This window comes from Prionailurus viverrinus, chromosome F1 (genome assembly GCF_022837055.1).
Source record: "Prionailurus viverrinus isolate Anna chromosome F1, UM_Priviv_1.0, whole genome shotgun sequence".
NCBI lineage: Eukaryota > Metazoa > Chordata > Mammalia > Carnivora > Felidae > Prionailurus > Prionailurus viverrinus.
The window spans coordinates 21,137,378-21,157,197 of NC_062577.1; the positions used below are offsets into that span (position 1 = coordinate 21,137,378).

Sequence of the window (19,820 nt, forward strand, 5' to 3'; positions counted from 1 at the left end):
TTACTTAGACCAAAAATATTGAAGCATATAGTTACCAGTAATTAAAAGTTATTCATTGGTAAAGTTATATGAAAAAGTTTATTCTGCAGTAATGTCTTTTTCTTATGGAAATTTTCTTACAGAAATTTATTATGGTGTATCTTTGTTTAATGAACTAAGTATTAATGGTCAGTGGGTGGCATATAGTAGTTTTTAACTTCTGTAGTTCATTTTTACCCAGAATAGTTCCATCAGACATTTCCACATGTCTTGTATATGTAGAAAATACTTAAAAAATATTTTTCCTTTAACTGTGTTTTCTACATAAGGAAAGTATAGATTTTGTTTTTTTTTTTTTTTTTTAATTTTTTTTTTTTTTTCAACGTTTATTTATTTTTGGGACAGAGAGAGATAGAGCATGAACGGGGGAGGGGCAGAGAGAGAGGGAGACACAGAATCGGAAACAGGCTCCAGGCTCTGAGCCATCAGCCCAGAGCCCGACGCGGGGCTCGAACTCACGGACCGCGAGATCGTGACCTGGCTGAAGTCGGATGCTTAACCGACTGCGCCACCCAGGCGCCCCTAGATTTTGTTTTAATTGATTTTATTTTTTGATGAAGTACTTATTCTTGATTTTTAAATAAATTTTTTTGGCTTAATGAGTTCATTTTTTCCCAAAGCCATTAATAAATTAAAAAAAATTTTTGAGTATTGTTACTCACTGATAGAAGTATTGTTTTACTTTTAAAATATTGGGAGAAAAGTCTGTTTTTCAAGGGAGAAATCGGTAATAACAAATCCCCAAGCCAACCTATCCTGTACCTTCAAATAGTTTATAAGGCTGTTGACTAAGACAGTCCTGCAGATAATATACATGCTTTGATAATTGTAAAATATTTGAGAGTTATACCACTTAATAACCTAAGTAATATATATGGGAAAATAACTGTTTCCAGTTTTTTCCAGTTTCACTAGTTCTATAACTAGCAATTTTGCAAATACCTACAATTATTTTTATTTGCCTTCTGTTTTTCCCCAGTTCTGATTTGTAGTTTTTTAAACCTTGTCTGTAATTACTTTTAGCAGAGAGGAGAGTTTCAGGAGTGGAGCTAAACCCCCTCTGAGAGCCCGAGATTTCATGGCCACTAACCCTGAACATTTAGAAATCTTGAAGAAGATGGGGGTGAGTTTGATTCACCTCAAAGATGGGAGAGTCCAGTTGGTTCAACATGCAATCCAAGTAAGCCATTGCTGTACTAATTAGATACCATCTCTGCCCTCTGTGGTCTCATTAGCTTGAATAAGATAATGACATTTGGCTTTCTAAAAGCTTTTAATAGATGATTTAGAGAATCATTCTAGAATTTTAGGACTTGGAGAGGTATCTTGGAAAGCCATGTAATTCAACCCTTTCATAGGCTAGATCAATTAAATCACAAAAAGGTTAGGTAGTTTGCTTAAATTGGTATAGTCAAATGTAGGGCTCAAATCCAAATTTTTCTGTTTTTCAGCCCCTTGTCTTTCCATAATTTAGAGCATAATCTTAAAAGCTAATAATTAGTTTTAATATCTCTGTAGTTTACAGTATTTTAGTTTCCAAAACATTCCTGAATCTAAGTATTTTATTCGTTATGGAAATCAAAAGTTGCATGTACATGTCTATGCCTAGGAAAGATAACAAATTTCCCTTTTGGGAAAATTCTATTGTTTTTTTGCTGGAAAAGCTTTCATAACATGAGGCCTTTTAATTACCCAGCTTATTAGTATATTGATTCTGAGAAAACTACATAGTTTGCTAAATAATTTCAACCTGGATCCATACCAGGTATCCCTTAAATTCAGCCTTCCCACAACCTTAGTTTCTGTCTTGGAATTCTGTTTCATCTCTGTTGTCACATCCATCCTTCCTCAAAGAGTATTCTATCCACTTCCTTATGTTTCACTTACTGTCACTTCTCAGTAGTGGGAGTGACATCTCTAACTACATTACTTTTACTTATGCCACCAATGACATAATTACCACCCAATGGCCTCTTAATCCTTACTTGATTGAATTTTTCTGTAACTGTTGACTGACCTCTTTTTAAAACCTATCCCTTTCTTGGCTTCCAGGGCATTCCAGCAACATACATCTTTCCTACTTTTCTGTTCTTTGCTTTGTGGATTCCTTTGGAGCTCTCCTTTTTTGGTACAACCACTCAACGTAGGCACTGCCAAAGAACCTGGATCATACCCTTTTCTCTCTATACTCTTCTTCAGCAGTCTCCTCCGTTTCTACAAGTTCAGCTGTCGTCTTTGTACACATGATTTCTTAGATACACATAGGTAACCCTGACTCCTAATTCAGCTTTAGTCTGCCTGTCATACGTGTCTGCATCTCCGTCTCAATCTGTCCAAACCTGATTTAATTATCTCTTCCTGTCCCCACCTCAGTCCATCTCTTTTCCTTTTTGTTGTCCGTCTCAGTAGACCCTAACATCATTCTCCTAAGTCGCCAAAACTGGACATATCAAGATAGGCTTGAACTTGTCTCTGTGTCCCAACCCTCTGTTTTCTTTCATCCTCTGACTCCTGTCAAATCCAAATGGCTTTTCCTGTACAGTCTCAGGAATCCACCTTCTTTCTACCATAGTCAGGCATTCTTTAGCTTTTCCTCTGTTAAGACTCAATTCACTTGTCATTCTAAATATTTCCCAGATCCACACTGGCAGAATCAATCATTCCCTTGTCTGTGCTGCTAGTCTACTTTCCCACTGGAGAATTTTATCATAGGTAATTTTACATGTCTGTCTCCTCTGGATACAAACTTCTTAAAGTGAAAGACTATCTCCCCACTTCCTAGTGACGTGCTGGAGCCCAACACTAATAGATGCCTGATACATATATTTTGAATTTAATCTGGTTGTTGGTTTGTAATTCCAAAGAAGCGAAGTGTGGGTCAGGTATGAGGTTTATTTCTGTAAAGAGGAAGCAGTGGGGAGAAATCAAGCATAGTATTAGCATTTGAGCATTTGGTGGAATACTCCCATTTGTATCAGTGGTTTGTAGAACAGTGAAAGAGACATTGATAAAGATTATAAATTTACTTTCAGAAAATATTTCCAGAAGTAATATTTTTGAGGACAAAAAAAAGCCATAAAATATTTGATAGGGACCAAAACTGAAAGGGAAAATTATTGTAGTAGTATTTAAGAAATCAGAAAGTTGAAAGTTTTCATAAGGAAAGGATAAAATGAATTTGTTTTTTTCCTAGGCTGCTAGTTCAATTGATGCTGAAGATGGGTTGAGGTTCATGCAGGAGATGATTGAACTGTCAAGTCAGCAACAGAAAGAACAGCAGCTACCTCCACGAGCTGTACAGATTGTTTCCCACCCATTTTTTGGCAGGGTAGTGTTGACTGCTGGACCAGCTCAGTTTGGGCTAGATCTGTCTAAACATAAAGAGGTGTGTACACTTACAATGTACTTGTTGAAATTGAAGTTAAAGTATTGTGTAAGTATTATCTAATTTCTTAGTTGCTCTAATTTATTAAACCTAAATATTTAATTTATTAAAACCTAAATATTCACTCTCCCACATTAAAGAAGATTAAAGTTAAAAACATATCTTGAAAATTTTGAGTCATAATTTATGTATACAACATACTTATAGGATTTTACTTAAAATATTGTTTAGATACTGTCCATTTCTTGGCCTGTTCTCTAATTTAGTATCTTTAAATTATCTAACAATGGGTTTTGGGACTTTCTAACCACTACTAGAACCTTTTGTTGAACAATAAGCTAACTTGGAGCCTTAACGTAGAGAACAGCTCTAAAAGCAGAGGTGTTTTGGCCCAAGTGGCTATGGAGAGTGATGCTGTGGTCCCACCAGGCCAATAGGAAGACCACTAAGCTAGCCCATCCCCTTAGTTTTAACACAGGAAACAAAGACCTGCATTGCTAAACAGTGCACAAGTGTATCTAATTGGTTGCAGAGTTGGGACCAGACCCAAGTAGCCTGACCATCTAAAGCCAATGGTCTTTGAACTCCATTACCCCTAATTTAGGCCATTTTTATATGTGTATTTTAAAGCTATATAGGTTTGTGGATTGACTCATCCATTTCAGCACCTCTTTATTGAGTCCCTACTATATTCTAGGCACTGTTTTATTAGATGTTTGCTGTATATCAAGTTTACAAAGCCAATGAAGATCCATGCCCTCATGGAGTTTATGTTCTAAGAGAGGGATATTAAAACATCTTAATTTTAGCATCTTTAAAGTCAGTTCTCTAGTGGATTTAATTTTTCTAAGAAGAACTGCTTACAGATTCATGTAGACCAAATCCAATTTTTTCCTCTTTCAAAATTTTTTCTGGCTACCAGTGATGATTTAAAAATGGTTACCAGCTATTTTAATTGTGGGTGTGGGTACATAATGAAACTGCCTACAGATTTACATATTCCAACTTTACCACTCACTAACATTGTGTCTTTGAGCATACTAGGTAAACTGAGTCTGTTTCCCCATATGTAAAATGGAAATATCATCTGTATTATTTTTCTTAGAGTTTTTATAAAGATCAGATTTAGTCATTTATGTAAAAATGCTTTATAAACGGCAGAGCACAGCAAAATGTCAGTTGGGTACTATATGATATGCAAAATGTTCAAAACAAAAATTTATATATTGGATGTGTTATCATTAGAAAAGAAATAAGGCTTATTTAAAACTGTAGATAGTGAGTGATTTGAGAAGATAAAGGAATATTTAAGTTACTTTTATTTCTGACAGACGAGAGGATTTGTTGCAAGCAGTAAACCATACAATGGTTGTTCAGAGCTTACTAACCCCGAGGCAGTGATGGGAAAAATCGCTTTGATACAAAGAGGACAGTGCATGTTTGCAGAAAAGGCACGCAACATTCAGAATGCTGGTGCCATTGGTGGCATTGTTATTGGTGAGTAATCCTCTGTGCCGTTGTGTTGAGGAGGAGATGATTTTTAGGACTTTTTCCTTGTATTTTTCAAAATTTTATTGGAATTCATCATATTATTTTTACTTCACTAGTCAGTGTAATGGATGGGTAATCCAGTGACACTCTTAATAATTTCTATGTATCTTGTATCTTTTTTGAAAGTCTAGATTTAGGTTTCTGTATATTAATGCCAGTGAAAGTGTGTGTGAAGGCAGGGTACCCCAAAGCACCCAACACTATGGATAAAAAATGTGCTTTGAGATCCAAAGCCCCTTAAAGGCAAGAATTACACCCTGTCATCTCCAGTGGGGAGCCATTAAAAATACTCATTCCTCCACAAAGTTGCAGGGTTTGGAGTCAAATACATGGGGGAACGGTTCCTGGCTCTGCCACAAGATCATGGTGTAACCTTGGCCTTGGCCCAGCTTTAGTTTATCAGTTTATTCAATAGAATTTTTTTTTAAGCTCCAGTGAAAATGTTAATAAATATCTTTTAGGTGGTTGTAAGGTTTGAAGACAATACATAAAATTTCTTAGCATAAGGGCTTACATACCATAGGTATAAGTACTAATTGCTAGCAAATTTTTATTTTCTTGGGTCTTTTTCCACTGAAATTACAAACTCAAATCATTTTACCTCTGCATTTCAACCAGTGTGTTCTGCTTTTTTATTTTTCATAGAAAATCACTTATAACAGGCAGTCTGTGACTGTCAGGGAAAATATGCATTTTGACACTATAAGTAAATAGTTTATATTCAGAACTAGAAGACCTGAGGTCACATCCTAATTATGAAGTTAAGTTTTTATAGTGTTTCTCACAGGGGAGATCTATTTTTGAATTTTTTCTTTCTTATTAGAATAGATTTCCTTTTTGAATTCAAGATAAATAAAAAGACATTTAAAATAAGATATTAGGATTTAGGGGCTCCTGAATGGCTCAGTCAGTTAAACATCTGACTCTTAGTTTCAGCTCAGGTCATGATATCACGGTTCGTGGGTTCGAGCCCCACGTCAGGCTTTGCACTTCTGGTGTGGAGCCTGCTTAGGATTTTCTCTCTGCCCCCCCCCCCCCCCCCCCCCGCCTTGCATGTGTGCTCTCTTTCTCTCTCTGAAAATAAATAAATAAATAAAACATAAAAATATATGTTAAGGTTCATTTTAATGAAAATAATTTATGACGTTTAAAATAAAATATTAGGATTTCTTTCAATGAAAAAAAATTATTTATTGTCTATGCCTACTTTAAAATTTTTTTAATGTTTTTTTATTTTTGAGAGAGAGCGAGCATGTGCGCACGCACAAGCCAGGAGGGACAGAGAGAGAGGGAGACACAGAATACAGAGCAGGCTCCAGGCTCTGAGCTGTCAGCACAGAGCCCGATGTGGGGCTCGAACTCATGAACCGCGAGATCATGACCTGAGCTGAAGCTGGACACTTAACTAACTGAGCCACCCAGGCGCTCCTGTCTGTGCCTACTTTTGAGCCACAGTAATGGAGTAGAGAACTGCATAGTCCAAAACATTCACTTTCTGGCCAATTACAGAAACAGGTTGCTGATGCTCCGTTCAAATCATCTCTCTATCCTTAGTTATTTTCCACACAGAGATATCTTTTATTGAAGAATTTAATGCTTGTCATCACTGTCACTTTGAACACCTCTTCACCAAGACTTTAAAATATAAAAAGTAAAGTCTGGAACATAAGTGGAATAGTTACCATTTTCCCTATAAAGTGTGACTCTTGTGGTATTCTCTACTCTGCGAGGTTTGTCAAGTCAAATGTTGTCTTTAGTAGTTATTAGTAGCAGAATCCTCTACTGAGTTCTGTGGGTAAACAAGAGGCAATGATCTTTATTCTCAGAAAATTTAATTTTTAAAAGGAAGCTTTCTTGTATTATAATTTCTTTTTCCTATGTTTTTTTGTTTCTGATGAAGTATTTTGTTTTTTCTAGTTTTAATTGTAAATGAATGAGCTAATAATTAAGACTAAGTTTTTTACCGCAAGTACTAGAAGTAAAAATTATCTTAGAATAATCATTTGTCTGCAAGAGACAGTAATTGATTAAACTGGTTTAAGATGGAAAGTTTGTTTACTACATGGGACTGGGTTATTTTAATTGAACACGAAAGAAGTTCAACTGAGCAAAAATCATCAGGAACCATGATTTTTTTAAGTAGCATTTTTCACATCTGTCTGTCTCTTATCTCTGGGTCTTCCTAGACTCTCTTCTCTGCATCTCTTTGCAGTTCTGCTTCACTCTCCAGCTTCTCACCAGCTTGTTCCCTCTTTGCCCATTAGTTCCAAGAAGTCATTGTAAAATTGCAGCCTCAACCATGAGTCTGTTATTTTACTAAATCACTACCCACTGCTAACCGGAGCAGTCATTCTGTGTGCCACTTCTAGGTCCTCCAGAGAGACTGCCAGGTGGCCATGCTTGTCTAGTCAGTTATTGCTAAGGAGGTGAGTCCTCAGAGCAAGCTCTCTGAGAAGGGACAGGGAGGTTCTTCACCTGGCGTGTGCAGTTAGAGGTGGACATGGCCGGCCCCGTGGTCAAACAGTATTGAGCAGTCCTACTGCGGTTAGCTAACCAATGTAAACTAACAGTAATGGTCACCTCAACTTACAGAGCGAAAACGACTATCATAATTCTTCTTTGTGAGCAGTATATAAAAAAGAACTACCAATAGGTAGTTTGGTAAATGCCATTAAAGGAAATCTTAAGCAACAATAAAATTTCATTCATAGTTCTATCATTGTAATCCAAGTCTTTGAGTGAAAAATCCAAGGCTTTTCATAAGCATATGGAAGTTTTTAGTCATAATCATAGAATTTTGAGTTCTACTTTTTTCATGTAGTAATAATAATCTGTTTTCCTGGGTGTCCCATCAAGTACTTAATTATAATTTACTTATAATAGTTCACAGTTGTTCACAATTATAAGTAGCACTCCAGTAAACTACTTTGGGAGTAAATCATTTTGCTTCTTTTGAGTTCTTTCCTCAGGATAAATTTCTAGGAGTGGAATTAGTGAGCCCCAAGTATGTTCATTTTTATGATTCTTGATGCATAAAATAAATGCTGCCAACAGGGAAAAAAAACAGTAAAGTTTTGTCTGTAGATCTTCTTAATGGACAGATGTTTTTATGTTTGCTGTATTCATTTTCTGCTAGATGACAATGAGGGGAGCAGCAGTGATACTGCCCCTCTGTTCCAGATGGCAGGTGATGGGAAGGACACAGATGACATCAAGATCCCCATGCTATTCTTATTTAGTAAAGAAGGAAGTATCATACTGGATGCCATCCGGGAATATGAGGAGGTGGAGGTGCTCCTTTCTGACAAAGCAAAAGATAGAGGTAAGGGTAAAAAAAATCCTTGTTTTTGATGTAGCTTAGCATTAGTTTTACTAGTTTGATAACAAAAATGAGTTATAGAAAGTTATTTTTGGTGCACTGGTAAAAGAAGTTAAAAAGAAGATGCTTTCAAAATATATTTTTCTTTTGGAAATAAGAGTTGCAAAACATTTACTTTGCTTTGTTTGCTGACTTAGGATGCTTTCAGAATAATGTTTTTTACATGTAATTTATCATTTTTGCTATGGTCCTGCCCAGTGATAAACATACGGGGGAATATATCAAGAGAGTCAATTTAAATATCCACACATGTTCACCATTCAGTTCTGCTGATACTAGATCTTACATTTCTTTTATAAGGAATAAAAAGAGATTGTATCGAGTGGTATTGTATACAGTATACTAGTAGTTAGGTTTCAGCAGGCCACCAATAATCAAATGACCACTGTCTTGTTGAAGGCAGTACAAATCTAGCAGCTTCTACCCACTGAGGTGTAGGTTTATCACATAGGGATTTATAAGTTATAAGAGATATAAGAACAAGGCAGCATGCCTTAATTCACAATAATATATAGTCCTCTATAGGCCACAATGTTTGTTAGTTATTTGAAAGCTATTCGAAACCCAAATTATTGTATAAACGGCAGGTCTTACTGGTATCCTCTTGTATTTCACATCCTGGGATAGTGGAGAAATGAGGGAAAGTGAACCATCAGACATAGACTACTACCATCGTGCTTATGGTAGCCGCACCTCCTGATCTACTGGAGGAGCCTGGAGGGAGAACTCTATTTCTCCCATTACCTGTAAATGGCTAAAGTTGTGTAATTGGTGCAGGTTGTTGAATCCCCTGGGATGTTTGTTTCACAGATATGTAGGAAACTGATTCAATTCAGTGTAACTTCCAGGTGAAACAGTAAAAAAAAAAAAAGGTTAGCTATAACCTAGTGCTAGCCAAGTCAGTGTTGTTTTGTCTTGTCTTCTCATTCTTATAGTGCTTTATTCTTCTTTGAGATCCTTTCAAGTGTCAACTATTTAAGAACAACGGAGTAGGACATATGTACATAAGGATGTAGAGTTGGGAACAACAGAATAGAAAGGATTTCTAATCTTAAATCCTCCTGTGTTTGTGATTTTATTTCCCCAAGTCCTTTTGCTCAACTCTTTCCTACGTATATGCATTTATGCACATCAAACACAGGCAAATTATTATTCCATATAAGTCTTTAATGCCTTTGCTTTTCTCCCCCCATTTTGTGCTACCATTGGAATTTCAGCAGCAATATTAAAAGGTAAAATGATTCCAAGCTACATTATTAACAGTAGTAAGTATCTTGCATTAATAAGCCTTAAATTATATATATGTATATATGTATTTGTGTACGTGTATATATCCACACACACGCATATGCAAATATATATATATATATATATATATATATATAAAATTGTGTTTCAGTGGATATCATGATAATTATCTTGTTTAATGTGATTAGATTATTTTCATGTCTAGTCAGCTGTCCCATGATAATAATTCTTTTTCAATCCTGTCATAACAAATCCTGTGAATTATATATCCATATAATAGATGAATTCGCTAGTCCATGTCAATGCAAGAGTCAGTCTAACAAAGACGTTGTTTTGGCATGTGTTACTTTTGATCACTTTTATTTGAATACAGTATAAAGTATGTAAAATATCGACTTTGTTTTAGAAATGTGTATGTGTGTAGGAGTACATGGGATTAGGACTACAAGATCATAGCAAAGCATGTGCTTCCCATACTAGAGAAAGAATGTGAGAAAAGATAAATTCTGTAGGTAGCGCCCCCCCCCATCTGTGGGAGATATGTTCCAAGACCCCCCAGTGGATGCCTGAAACTGGATAGTATATCGATCTGTATATTTGCCATGTTTTCCTATGCATACATACCTGTAATAAAGTTTAATTTATAAAGTAGACACGATAAAAGGTTAATAATTATAACTAATAATAAACTAGAACAGTTATGACAATATACTGTAATGAGACTTAGGGGAATGTGGGCTTTCTCCAAATATCTTATTGTACTATACTCATCCTTCTTGTGGTGATGTGAGATGATAAATTCCTATGTGATGAGATGAAGTGAGGTGAATGACATAGGCATTGTGACAGTATTAGGCTGCTAGTGACCTTCTGATGTTGTGTCAGGAGGAGGAGGATCATCTGCTTCCTGACCATGGTTGACTGCAGGTAACTGAAACCTCAGAAAGGGAAACCGTGAATAAGGCAGGAGTGGATTACTGTACGAAAAGTATTATCTGAACAGTGTTCTATTTTAAGGACCTTGCAGTAAAAGGGCTTTACTTAAATTATATGTATTTTAAAGTTTTGCTGGTCTCTAAATTTGTTGAACTGTGATTCTGTTATAGAGTCATCTTTTGACACAAAGTCTTGAAAAATTCCCTTTTTTATGTAGGTCTTTCAGGCACTGTACAACTATATTTACTAAATCAGTGTAACACTATTATCAATACGACAAAAAAGTCAATAATAGTTTTAGTAAATCAACTACTTCATTCAGAATACTTAGGAAAATATCCTAAGAAGTTAATGTCTGTGGTGGTTGTCATTGATTTGTCTTGTGCCATTACTGCATGCATCAGTGTTTCTCTTCTGCATCACAATCAGCTGACGTACTTGTTACAAGTGTAGATTCCAGAGTCCTACTCCAGAATATTGAATCAGACTCTCTGAAGGCAGGGGACCAGAATCTGACATTTTATTTTATTATTTTTTTTTTTTATTTTTTTTTTTTTTTCAACGTTTATTTATTTTTGGGACAGAGAGAGACAGAGCATGAACGGGGGAGGGGCAGACAGAGAGGGAGACACAGAATCGGAAACAGGCTCCAGGCTCTGAGCCATCAGCCCAGAGCCTGACGCGGGGCTCGAACTCCCGGACCGCGAGATCGTGACCTGGCTGAAGTCGGACGCTTAACCGACTGCGCCACCCAGGCGCCCCCAGAATCTGACATTTTAAACAAGCATCGCAGATAATCCCACTCAGCTACACTTTAAGAAGCACTGAATAGTACTAAGTAGGCACTTTTTTTTTTTTTTTTTTTTTTTTTTTAATTTCCAGCTATGTCTGAGCCATATTGTACCATCAGGGGTACCAGGTAGGATTGTATAAGTACCCCAAGCAATTAGCATCCTTAAAATCTCAACATTAAAATGTCCTCCAGATTGCCCTTTAGAAATCTCACTGCACAAATCCATACTTCCTGTATAATGTCATACAGTTTGGATCGAGCAGTTCTTCCCACATATTAATACAGAAAATAGAAGTCCAGAACAAGCCCCCCACTCCCACTGTTAACTCTCTTATTCTGAGAAGTCCCAGCCATTAATACAGAAATATCTGCAACAGTCCTATCTGCTAGCAAAAATGTTCACGTATCTTACTACGCATTCTTCAGAAGTAAAGCATTCTTAACTTATCAAGTGGAAACATTGCTTCCTCGGGTCAAACCAGTCATACATCTAAAAGTTAAGTTATACACAGAAGTTTTAATATTATGTCTGTCATGTGTGCCCCATCTTCCCAAATTTCAAGAGTTTATAAAGGTACTTAGTCCAAACCTGTGCTCACAAACAAAATACACTGTGCTCTTTCATTTAGGTCCAAATTTCAAACAGTTTATAGTTAAGAATCCATTTCCCTTTCTCAGTATTTTCAAGGGGAAAAGACTCGTCATTTTAAAGGTTCAATACATTATCATGCTTGCAGTTTACGATGTAGGCCTGTGGTACCTTAAGAGCTGTAGAAGGATGTTTTCAGGGCTACTCCTATATTTCTGTCTACCTGATAAAGAGGCAGACAGAGAAAATAGGGGAAAGAGAGGAAAGGTGCCCTGGTTTGAACTGCTCAAGGTTGAAGTCTGGCAGTGTAATTTTTCCTAAGATTATTTCCCACTGAACTCGATTGGGGTGAATGTGCCCTAAATTTGAACGGTAGGATTTGGGTTGCTATTGGAAAGGATTTGCTTCAGGGAAAAAAATCTAATATGTATGCAGAAGGCCTCTTTGCCTAGAAAGGAGCATCTGAAACCTTCTTTTAAGCAGAATCGATACATACCTACCCTCCGTCTACAACCTGGCATGCTTTCTCATGTGTTTTTGCATTTGGACATCTCTTCCCTCTTTCTGGAAATGCTCATCAATCCCTGTCCCCATCCCCATGGCCCATTTTCTCTTTGAGGACATTTAGCCATCCTGCGTACCCAGTTTAAATACCACCTTCTTTATGGAATTTTCTCTTATTCTTATAGGTAAAATTTAAAAGTGTCTTTTTAATGAGTTCTACTTTGACACTCATATCACATTGTACTTCTTTACCTGCTCTCATCTCTGTCTTCTTGTTTCAGCAAATGCTGGTTGTACAGATGAATGAATGATTGTGGAACATCCAGTCTCTGAGTCTTTGCCAAGGCTCCCTTGTCCTTTTATTATTAAAACTTAATAACTTTCTTGTCTTTGTATCTTGACATTTTCTTCACTCTTTTTTTGCTTCCTGTGTTTCTGATCTATTCCTGAATTTAATGACATAGCTGTTAATACACTTAGGATCGTGGTACTCCATGCCAGTGCTAACAGGCACCTTAGAATCAAAATGTGTATTAGTGTGGCAGACACTGACTCCTTCTTTCCTTTTTCTATTTCTCCATCTGCCATTTTTACTTTCCTGATTGCTGCCTCTTTGCTATTTACCAGCTCTTCTCATATATTCCATGTGTTTCCAGACTAGCACTTCTTTTCCACTGATCTGTTTGTTTACTCCTATGCCAATAGTACAGGTTTGCTGTTTTGAGTGCATTTTGATATCTGATAAGGCAACTCTCCTCTCACTAATTCTTTTTACAGTTTCTTCACTTCTCGTTGATATATTCTTCCATAAGAACTTGTAAATAGTTCTGTCTGCTCCCAAAAGAAAACAAAAAGAAGTAGAATGGGAACATGATGCTTTCATAGAAGTAGGAAGTTTTTGTTAAATATTATGACAGGAACATACCCTTAGCTACAAATATAATTAGATCTTGTTGTGTGTTTTCATTGAGATTTTATAGTATTAAGTAATATAGTCTTGTTCCTTTCATAATAAATTTGTTTTGTAGTTTTTACTTTTATTGTGAAAATGGTACTTAATTTAATCCTAACCAGTTGTTACTAGAGAGAGGTTGTTTGCATATGTATCTTATTTTTACCCTCTTTATCAAGTTCTTTTTTTTAATGGTATTTTTTTAAATTGAGAGTTGCTTTGAGTTTAAGCATACAGTACAATTGAAAATGCAATTTGATCTTTTCCTATATTTACACCAACTCTTCTGTTTTCTTATCCTTTTGTGTTAGCTAGATTTCCAAAATAATATTACATAATACATGTATCCCTCGGGTAATTTTGCCAAAAGCACAATTTTTATTACTAAACAGCACTACGCCCTTTCCTATCCTTCTAAAACTAGATTAATACAATTCTAGAAAAAAACTTGAAGGTTTTCTTTTTGTTTTCCCTTAAACTTAGGGTAGCCTAGTGTAAATGAGCGCCAAGCAGCCAGCTTCCACTTTCTCTTCTTTGGTCACCACCATAGTTTTCCTGATTGTCGAATTCAAGTGTACCTTTTCCACAGCTTAGAAGAGAATGTGGAGACTCCCCCAACCACCACCCCCCCCCCCCCCCCCCCCGCCAAGAACTTAAACTTCCCTAGTCAGATAATCCTACTTAGAGTACGCATAAACACACCTGTCTGTACCTTCCTGCATACCTGTATTTCCTTTAGTTTTTCTGGTTTTATAATATGTCCATCTTCCCTTCCTTCTTTGATGGATTAACTCTACTTTTAAATCTGAGCTCAAGTGTCAGTTTCCAAAGGAAACCCTCAACTCTATTCTTTCCTATTCCCTGTAACCTTTCCTAGCAACCTAAAACATGTCACAGTTAGAGTTTTCCATTTATTTTGTGTGATTATTTGGAAATGTTTTCCCCACCTGGACTAAAAGATCCATAAGGGCAAATCTGGTGTCTGTTTTTGCCTCGTTTTACCCCCAGTACCTTGCACAGTGCCCATCACACAGAGGACCCTCAGGACTTGCTTGCTGGCTAAGCACAGAGATTGAGGATGAGGCAGCATGGGGCATCAGTGCTGTGGAAGCACTTTCTTGTAGGAACCCCAAATAGGATGCTTCTAGTGGCTTCATTGTATATTCATTACAAGAGGTTTAACCTACTCTTAGCCTTCCAGTGGATTTTAAAATGGTCTTATAATTCATAGACTTACAATAATGAAATACAAGTTTTGTAAATAATCTTAGTTCGTGTCTTTATGAAAATATTTAACCACATTAGTACCCTCAAATCATCCAAAATTTTGTATTATTGGCATTGTCATGGCTTACTGCATGGAAATTTCACTTTTCAAAAGAATATTATCTTAAAATATAGTTATGATAAGTGCTGTTTAAAATTTACTCTATTTCATATGTTCTCATGTGCAGGCTTTCCTGAATTGAGATATTTAATAAATTTTAGACCTACAATGCAAATCTGTGTACACTTAAATAATAGTATTGTTTAGTGTATTCGTTGGCATATTTACTAATCCCCATTGAAGACTTGTCAGTTACTAGAGTCACTCTTTTCAGTTTGGAAGAATGTTTATTTTGTAATGGCACATTTTGCAAAATGAATATACAGAAAACATGTGATTACATGATTAAAGGCAGTCTTTTACTCTTCAGTGTTAATGTTCACTGCTCTGCATTAACATGTTTTTCTTTCTTTTTTATTTCTTCATTTTATTGCAACAACCAGTAGGCTGTTAAAAGTGTGATAGTAAATATTTTGAGTAGGAAAGTAGCATGAAGCTTGTTTCTTTCATGTACAGATCCTGAAATGGAAAATGAAGAACAACCATCCTCTGAAAATGATTCTCAGAGTGCTGAACAGATTACATCAAGTTCTCAGGAGGTTGATTTGGTTGATCAAGAGTCTCCTGAGGAAAGTTCTCTAAACTCTCAACCAGAATCATTATCTCCAGCAGATATGGACAATGCTGCAAGTGTTTCTCCTTCTGAACAGATTTCTAACCCCATGGAAAACCATGAGACTACAAGTCTTGATGGTGAATGTACAGATTTAGATAACCAGCTTCAAGAACAATCAGAAACTGAGGAAGATTCCAATCCTAATGTTAGCTGGGGTAAAAAGGTCCAGCCTATAGACTCCATATTAGCAGACTGGAATGAAGATATAGAAGCATTTGAAATGATGGAGAAAGATGAACTATGACTCACTAAAGAATCTGGTGGTAGGTATTTAAAAAGAAAAGCCAAACTGTGGTTAACAGACACCCGAATACTAAGCAGGCTCTCTAATGGGAGTCTTTAAGTATGGTGATGAGCAACCACGTTCTGACTGAGATAGTTAACATAGGAATCTGGAGCATGCCATGTTAGAACTGACCTTGCTTAAAACCGTCCCATCAAAAATGGAAACTCCCAACCCTCCCCCTCTCCCCACCCTGACCCCATGACAGCGTCGCGTGCCACCCTGCAGCACCTCAGGCCAGGAAAAGATTGCTGGCGTTCCTAGGAACCAGATTTCTGCAGTCTTGTCAGATAGACAAGAAACAAATTCGGTTAATAGTGGAGAGGAGAATAGGAATTTGTAAAGCTTTCTAATTAAAGGAAGTTCGGCTTTCTTGGTTTTGGGGTTAGAGACTCTTTGGGGGGAAAATACAGATGAGTACTGCGGGCATTCTGGTTATGTTGCCTTCACAAAAACACTCAGAGTGACCTAAGTGATTGTGAAGCAGATGCGTTCATGGTGAAAGCAGCCTTTGCTCATCACTTTCACTTGCTTCATTGTGTAACAAATGATCAAGAGGACTTGATTTTTTTTCTCTCCTCACAATGTCCTTTTCATTTAAACCAAAGGTGAAGCCAGTGTACTTTCTCAGTGAGTTCTCTGCATAAAGGCTAATCGTTGGGACCAGGATAAAAGGTCATATAATATATTGTGGAAATTGGTTACTTAATGCTTCTGAAAAATGGAACAAGGGGGAAACTGTAATGTTGTGATAATGAACTTGCCATTGGGCCTTCCATAAGGAAAGCTGTGACTGACCTGAAATGGCACTTAAAGTTCTGTCCTTGTAGGGCAAATTATAAATCTTTTCCAGTTCATCGCTCTTAGAGGTGATTACCTCTAGCCATCAGCCTTACTCCATCCCATGTTTAGTATGCAATTTGAGCCACAAGGGCCACATCGCCAGTAGCTGAGTACATTTTGTTCCATTTTTCTATCTTAGGGAGCCATAATAAAACTGTGGTAGTAATCTGAAAATCCTAGGGAAACTACTATTTTTCTTCTTTGAAACTATGGTTTCTAAAGTTGCACCTAAGGAGTCTGTCACATTTTCTGTTGAATCATGGTTTTTAAGATGTCTCATTTTTATTTTGTTTTAACAAATATTCCTTCTGATATGGACTTGAAAATTAGTCTATGGTAACCTGTGTAAAAAACTTACACAGTAGCAACTAACAAATAGCCATATAGCTTAATGAGAATTTCTTTTTCTTTTCTTTTTTCTTTTCTTTTCTTTTTCTTTTCTTTTCTTTCCTTTTTTTTTTTTTTTTTTTTTTTTGGTGGCAGTCTGGTGCTAGCCACATTTAAGTTTTTAAAAATTGTTGTTGATATCCTATAGACAGCCCTGTAGTTGAAATCATGGTTTTATTCATTTTATTTATTTTTTAAAACTTACCTAAATCAGTCTAAAGGAGTATTTGTGAGACTTAATTTTCTTTCTCTTTACCATGACATGACCTAATAGTCTTTTCTGAAAACAGTTTTGAGGTACTAATGAACTTAAACTGTATATGGAGCTGTTAAGAGAACAGCAGTGCTGTACTGTAGTTATGTATATTCATGTACAGTGTGTCTTAGATCCCAGGTAGTCATATTCTTTTGTAAGGGGATGAATAGCTGCTTTCAAAAATTCTGGCTAAATGTAACTGGGTCAATGAGTAATAAAACTAATAGAGAAGACACTTTTGGGGGGGAGAGGGGTGGGGAAGAGTAGTTATAAGACCATTATTGGCCCTTAATTAAACCTGACACTAAAGTGGATATTTTAGTCTTTCTGCATGTGAAATTTGGTGTAAGAAGATAGAACTATAATACATACAGTATATGGAAGGATAGATATAGTGCTTTGTTCATCTTAATTGCAAAGCTGCCAAAATAGCTGAAGCTTAATTATTTGACTTGCCTTGATTTGTAGGACTGGGGCTTTGAGAAAAGGAGCAGATGTTCCTCTAAGACTTTGATTACAGAAGCCTTATATACATTGGTTTGATTTTGTATTTGTAGCTCAGAGTCATTGTTGTCTAAATCCAACTTTCTAAGTTAGCAAAACAACGTAAAAAAATTTTTTTTCCCCACAAAGATCTCATGGTAACGAGAACCAGCTTACTCTCCCTTCCTTTGGCCATTAGGGGGAGTTGTTGCCATTCACTGATGTCTGGAAGCAAATTGTTCACTTTTTTAGAAAAGTGAATCCTTAAAAAAAAAAAAGAAAAAAAAATTTAAGAAATTATACTTTATACCCAGAAAGAATCATATTTGATTTTTCCCTAGTTAAGAAGGTATAATGTTCAGCTTCAAAACTCCCAGCATTATCATTATTATTATTATTATTATTATTATTATTATTCAATGTACTGCCATGAAGTTGTTTTTGAGTTCATTAAAAAATTCCAACAGCATTAGGTTTTTGTTTTTTTTTAATGTTTTGTTTTTTAAATACCTTTGATAGACGTTTTATTTACTTCCTAAATATTCGGGGGATTCTATGAGACCCTGAATTTTAGAAACATCTGGTCTACCTCAGTTAAATGTTGACTGCATAGAAATAGAGATGAAGTGATCGCCACAGCCATAAAATTGTTTGAATAAGAAAGATTTATACAATGTTTACAAACCTGGAATCAAGTAAGGAATTTATCTGAAAGTGAAAAGTTAGATATTAGAGCAAGTGTTTAATTCAGGTATTTTCAAGTTTTAAAACTTAACTTGTTTACCTACCAAAAATAGCTATAGTTTTTCTGCTTATGAAAGTCCATTGAAATGATAATACCCTAATTTGCAATAATTTTCCCATAAAGTTTTAGGTATGAAAGAATTGTAATTTACTGGATATGTTTAGGATGGGATATTTTGTTGGCAGGTTTTTTTTTTTTTTTAACATTTAATAGGCTTCCAACAAGAATACAGTTGTTTCAAGAACAAATTATTTTTTGACATTATACTTTTCCCCTTTTCTTCACAGTATTAGTAAAATGATAAATTGTGCACTCTCTGGTTTTAGTTTCTAATATGCTTATGCTTTTGAGAATTTTTTAAAAATTCAAATTATCATCATAGCCCTTTTTACAATAAAACCAGCATTTGTTCTCTCACCAGACCCCATGTCAGATTCATTATAAAGGAAGCTCAGCATAAGTAATTCAAATCGTGCTTATAATTTTGGAGGTGGGGGGGGCTGATTTAGTAAATATTCCAACCGGTCGTTTTATGCACAAGGCTTCAGTCAGAACATAGAAAAAAAAAACATTCTGTGAATGAAATATTGTATGTTCAGATTTTATAAAAGACATTTTTAAAAGCCCAATTTACAGCCGTATATTTTCTTATGATGTAATTTATGAAAAAGATGTCTGTACTAACAGGTGCTGTAACACTACTGTTGTTGGATTTTATTGTTTGGTGATAAATGTATACAATATTTCTAAGGGAAACTATGTACTGTGATGTAAAAGTCTGGGCAAAATGTATATAATCCTTGTATATAATTGTGTATTTGATTATAATTACTGATTGTAAAGATTTAATAAAATATGTAAATATTCTGGTCTAGTTTTAATTTGGATTTTTAGCATCACTTTGCCTATCTTAAAAAAATTTTTTTAATGTTTTATTTATTTTTGAGAGAGCGAGCGAGCAAACAGGTGAGGGGCAGAGAGAAAGGGAGATACAGAATCCGAGGCAGGCTCCATTCTCTGAGCTGTTAGCACAGAGTCTGACGCAGGGCTCGAACCCACAAGCCGTGAGATCCTGACCTGAGCCGAAGTCGGACGCTTAACTGACCGAGCCACCCAGGTGTTCCATGCCTATCTTTATACTTTGGTATCTTTTTAAAAATTTTTTTCATCACTCTGTCTGCCCTTTAATTTTCACTTTACCCCTGGGGGAATGAATCTGGGAACAGGTTAAGGTATAGAAACAAACACTGAAGAGCTCCACAACTCGAATAGTGCCAAGGACCCTCAGAGCAGAGTTAGAGTTAGTAATTCACAGTGTCAATACTGGTTACATGTTTACGTTTTGAGTTTACTTATATTGAATAAAGTCAGTTCTTTTGACATTGTCATTTAAAGTAACCCTGAGCCTCTCCTGTTAATTCCAGTGAGGCCATTTCCTTTTAGC

General features: G+C 36.0%; 1 protein-coding gene across 5 annotated transcripts in view; it reads left to right on the forward strand.

Annotated features, from left to right (window-relative positions):
* The window catches only part of EDEM3 (ER degradation enhancing alpha-mannosidase like protein 3), a 71,102-nt gene extending 51,860 nt beyond the window's left edge, over positions 1-19,242 (forward strand). For 2 of the 5 annotated variants that reach the window (XM_047840733.1, XM_047840738.1), the window contains 5 exons: positions 1,063-1,219; positions 3,233-3,424; positions 4,756-4,921; positions 8,112-8,297; positions 15,220-19,242. In XM_047840733.1, coding sequence (XP_047696689.1) covers positions 1,063-1,219; positions 3,233-3,424; positions 4,756-4,921; positions 8,112-8,297; positions 15,220-15,623 — 1,105 coding nt within the window. In that variant the 3' untranslated portion in view covers positions 15,624-19,242. The remainder of the gene's footprint in view (positions 1-1,062; positions 1,220-3,232; positions 3,425-4,755; positions 4,922-8,111; positions 8,298-15,219) is intronic. The other 3 variants (XM_047840735.1, XM_047840734.1, XM_047840737.1) reach the window with 3 other exon arrangements.
* Positions 19,243-19,820: the final 578 nt, after the last annotated feature.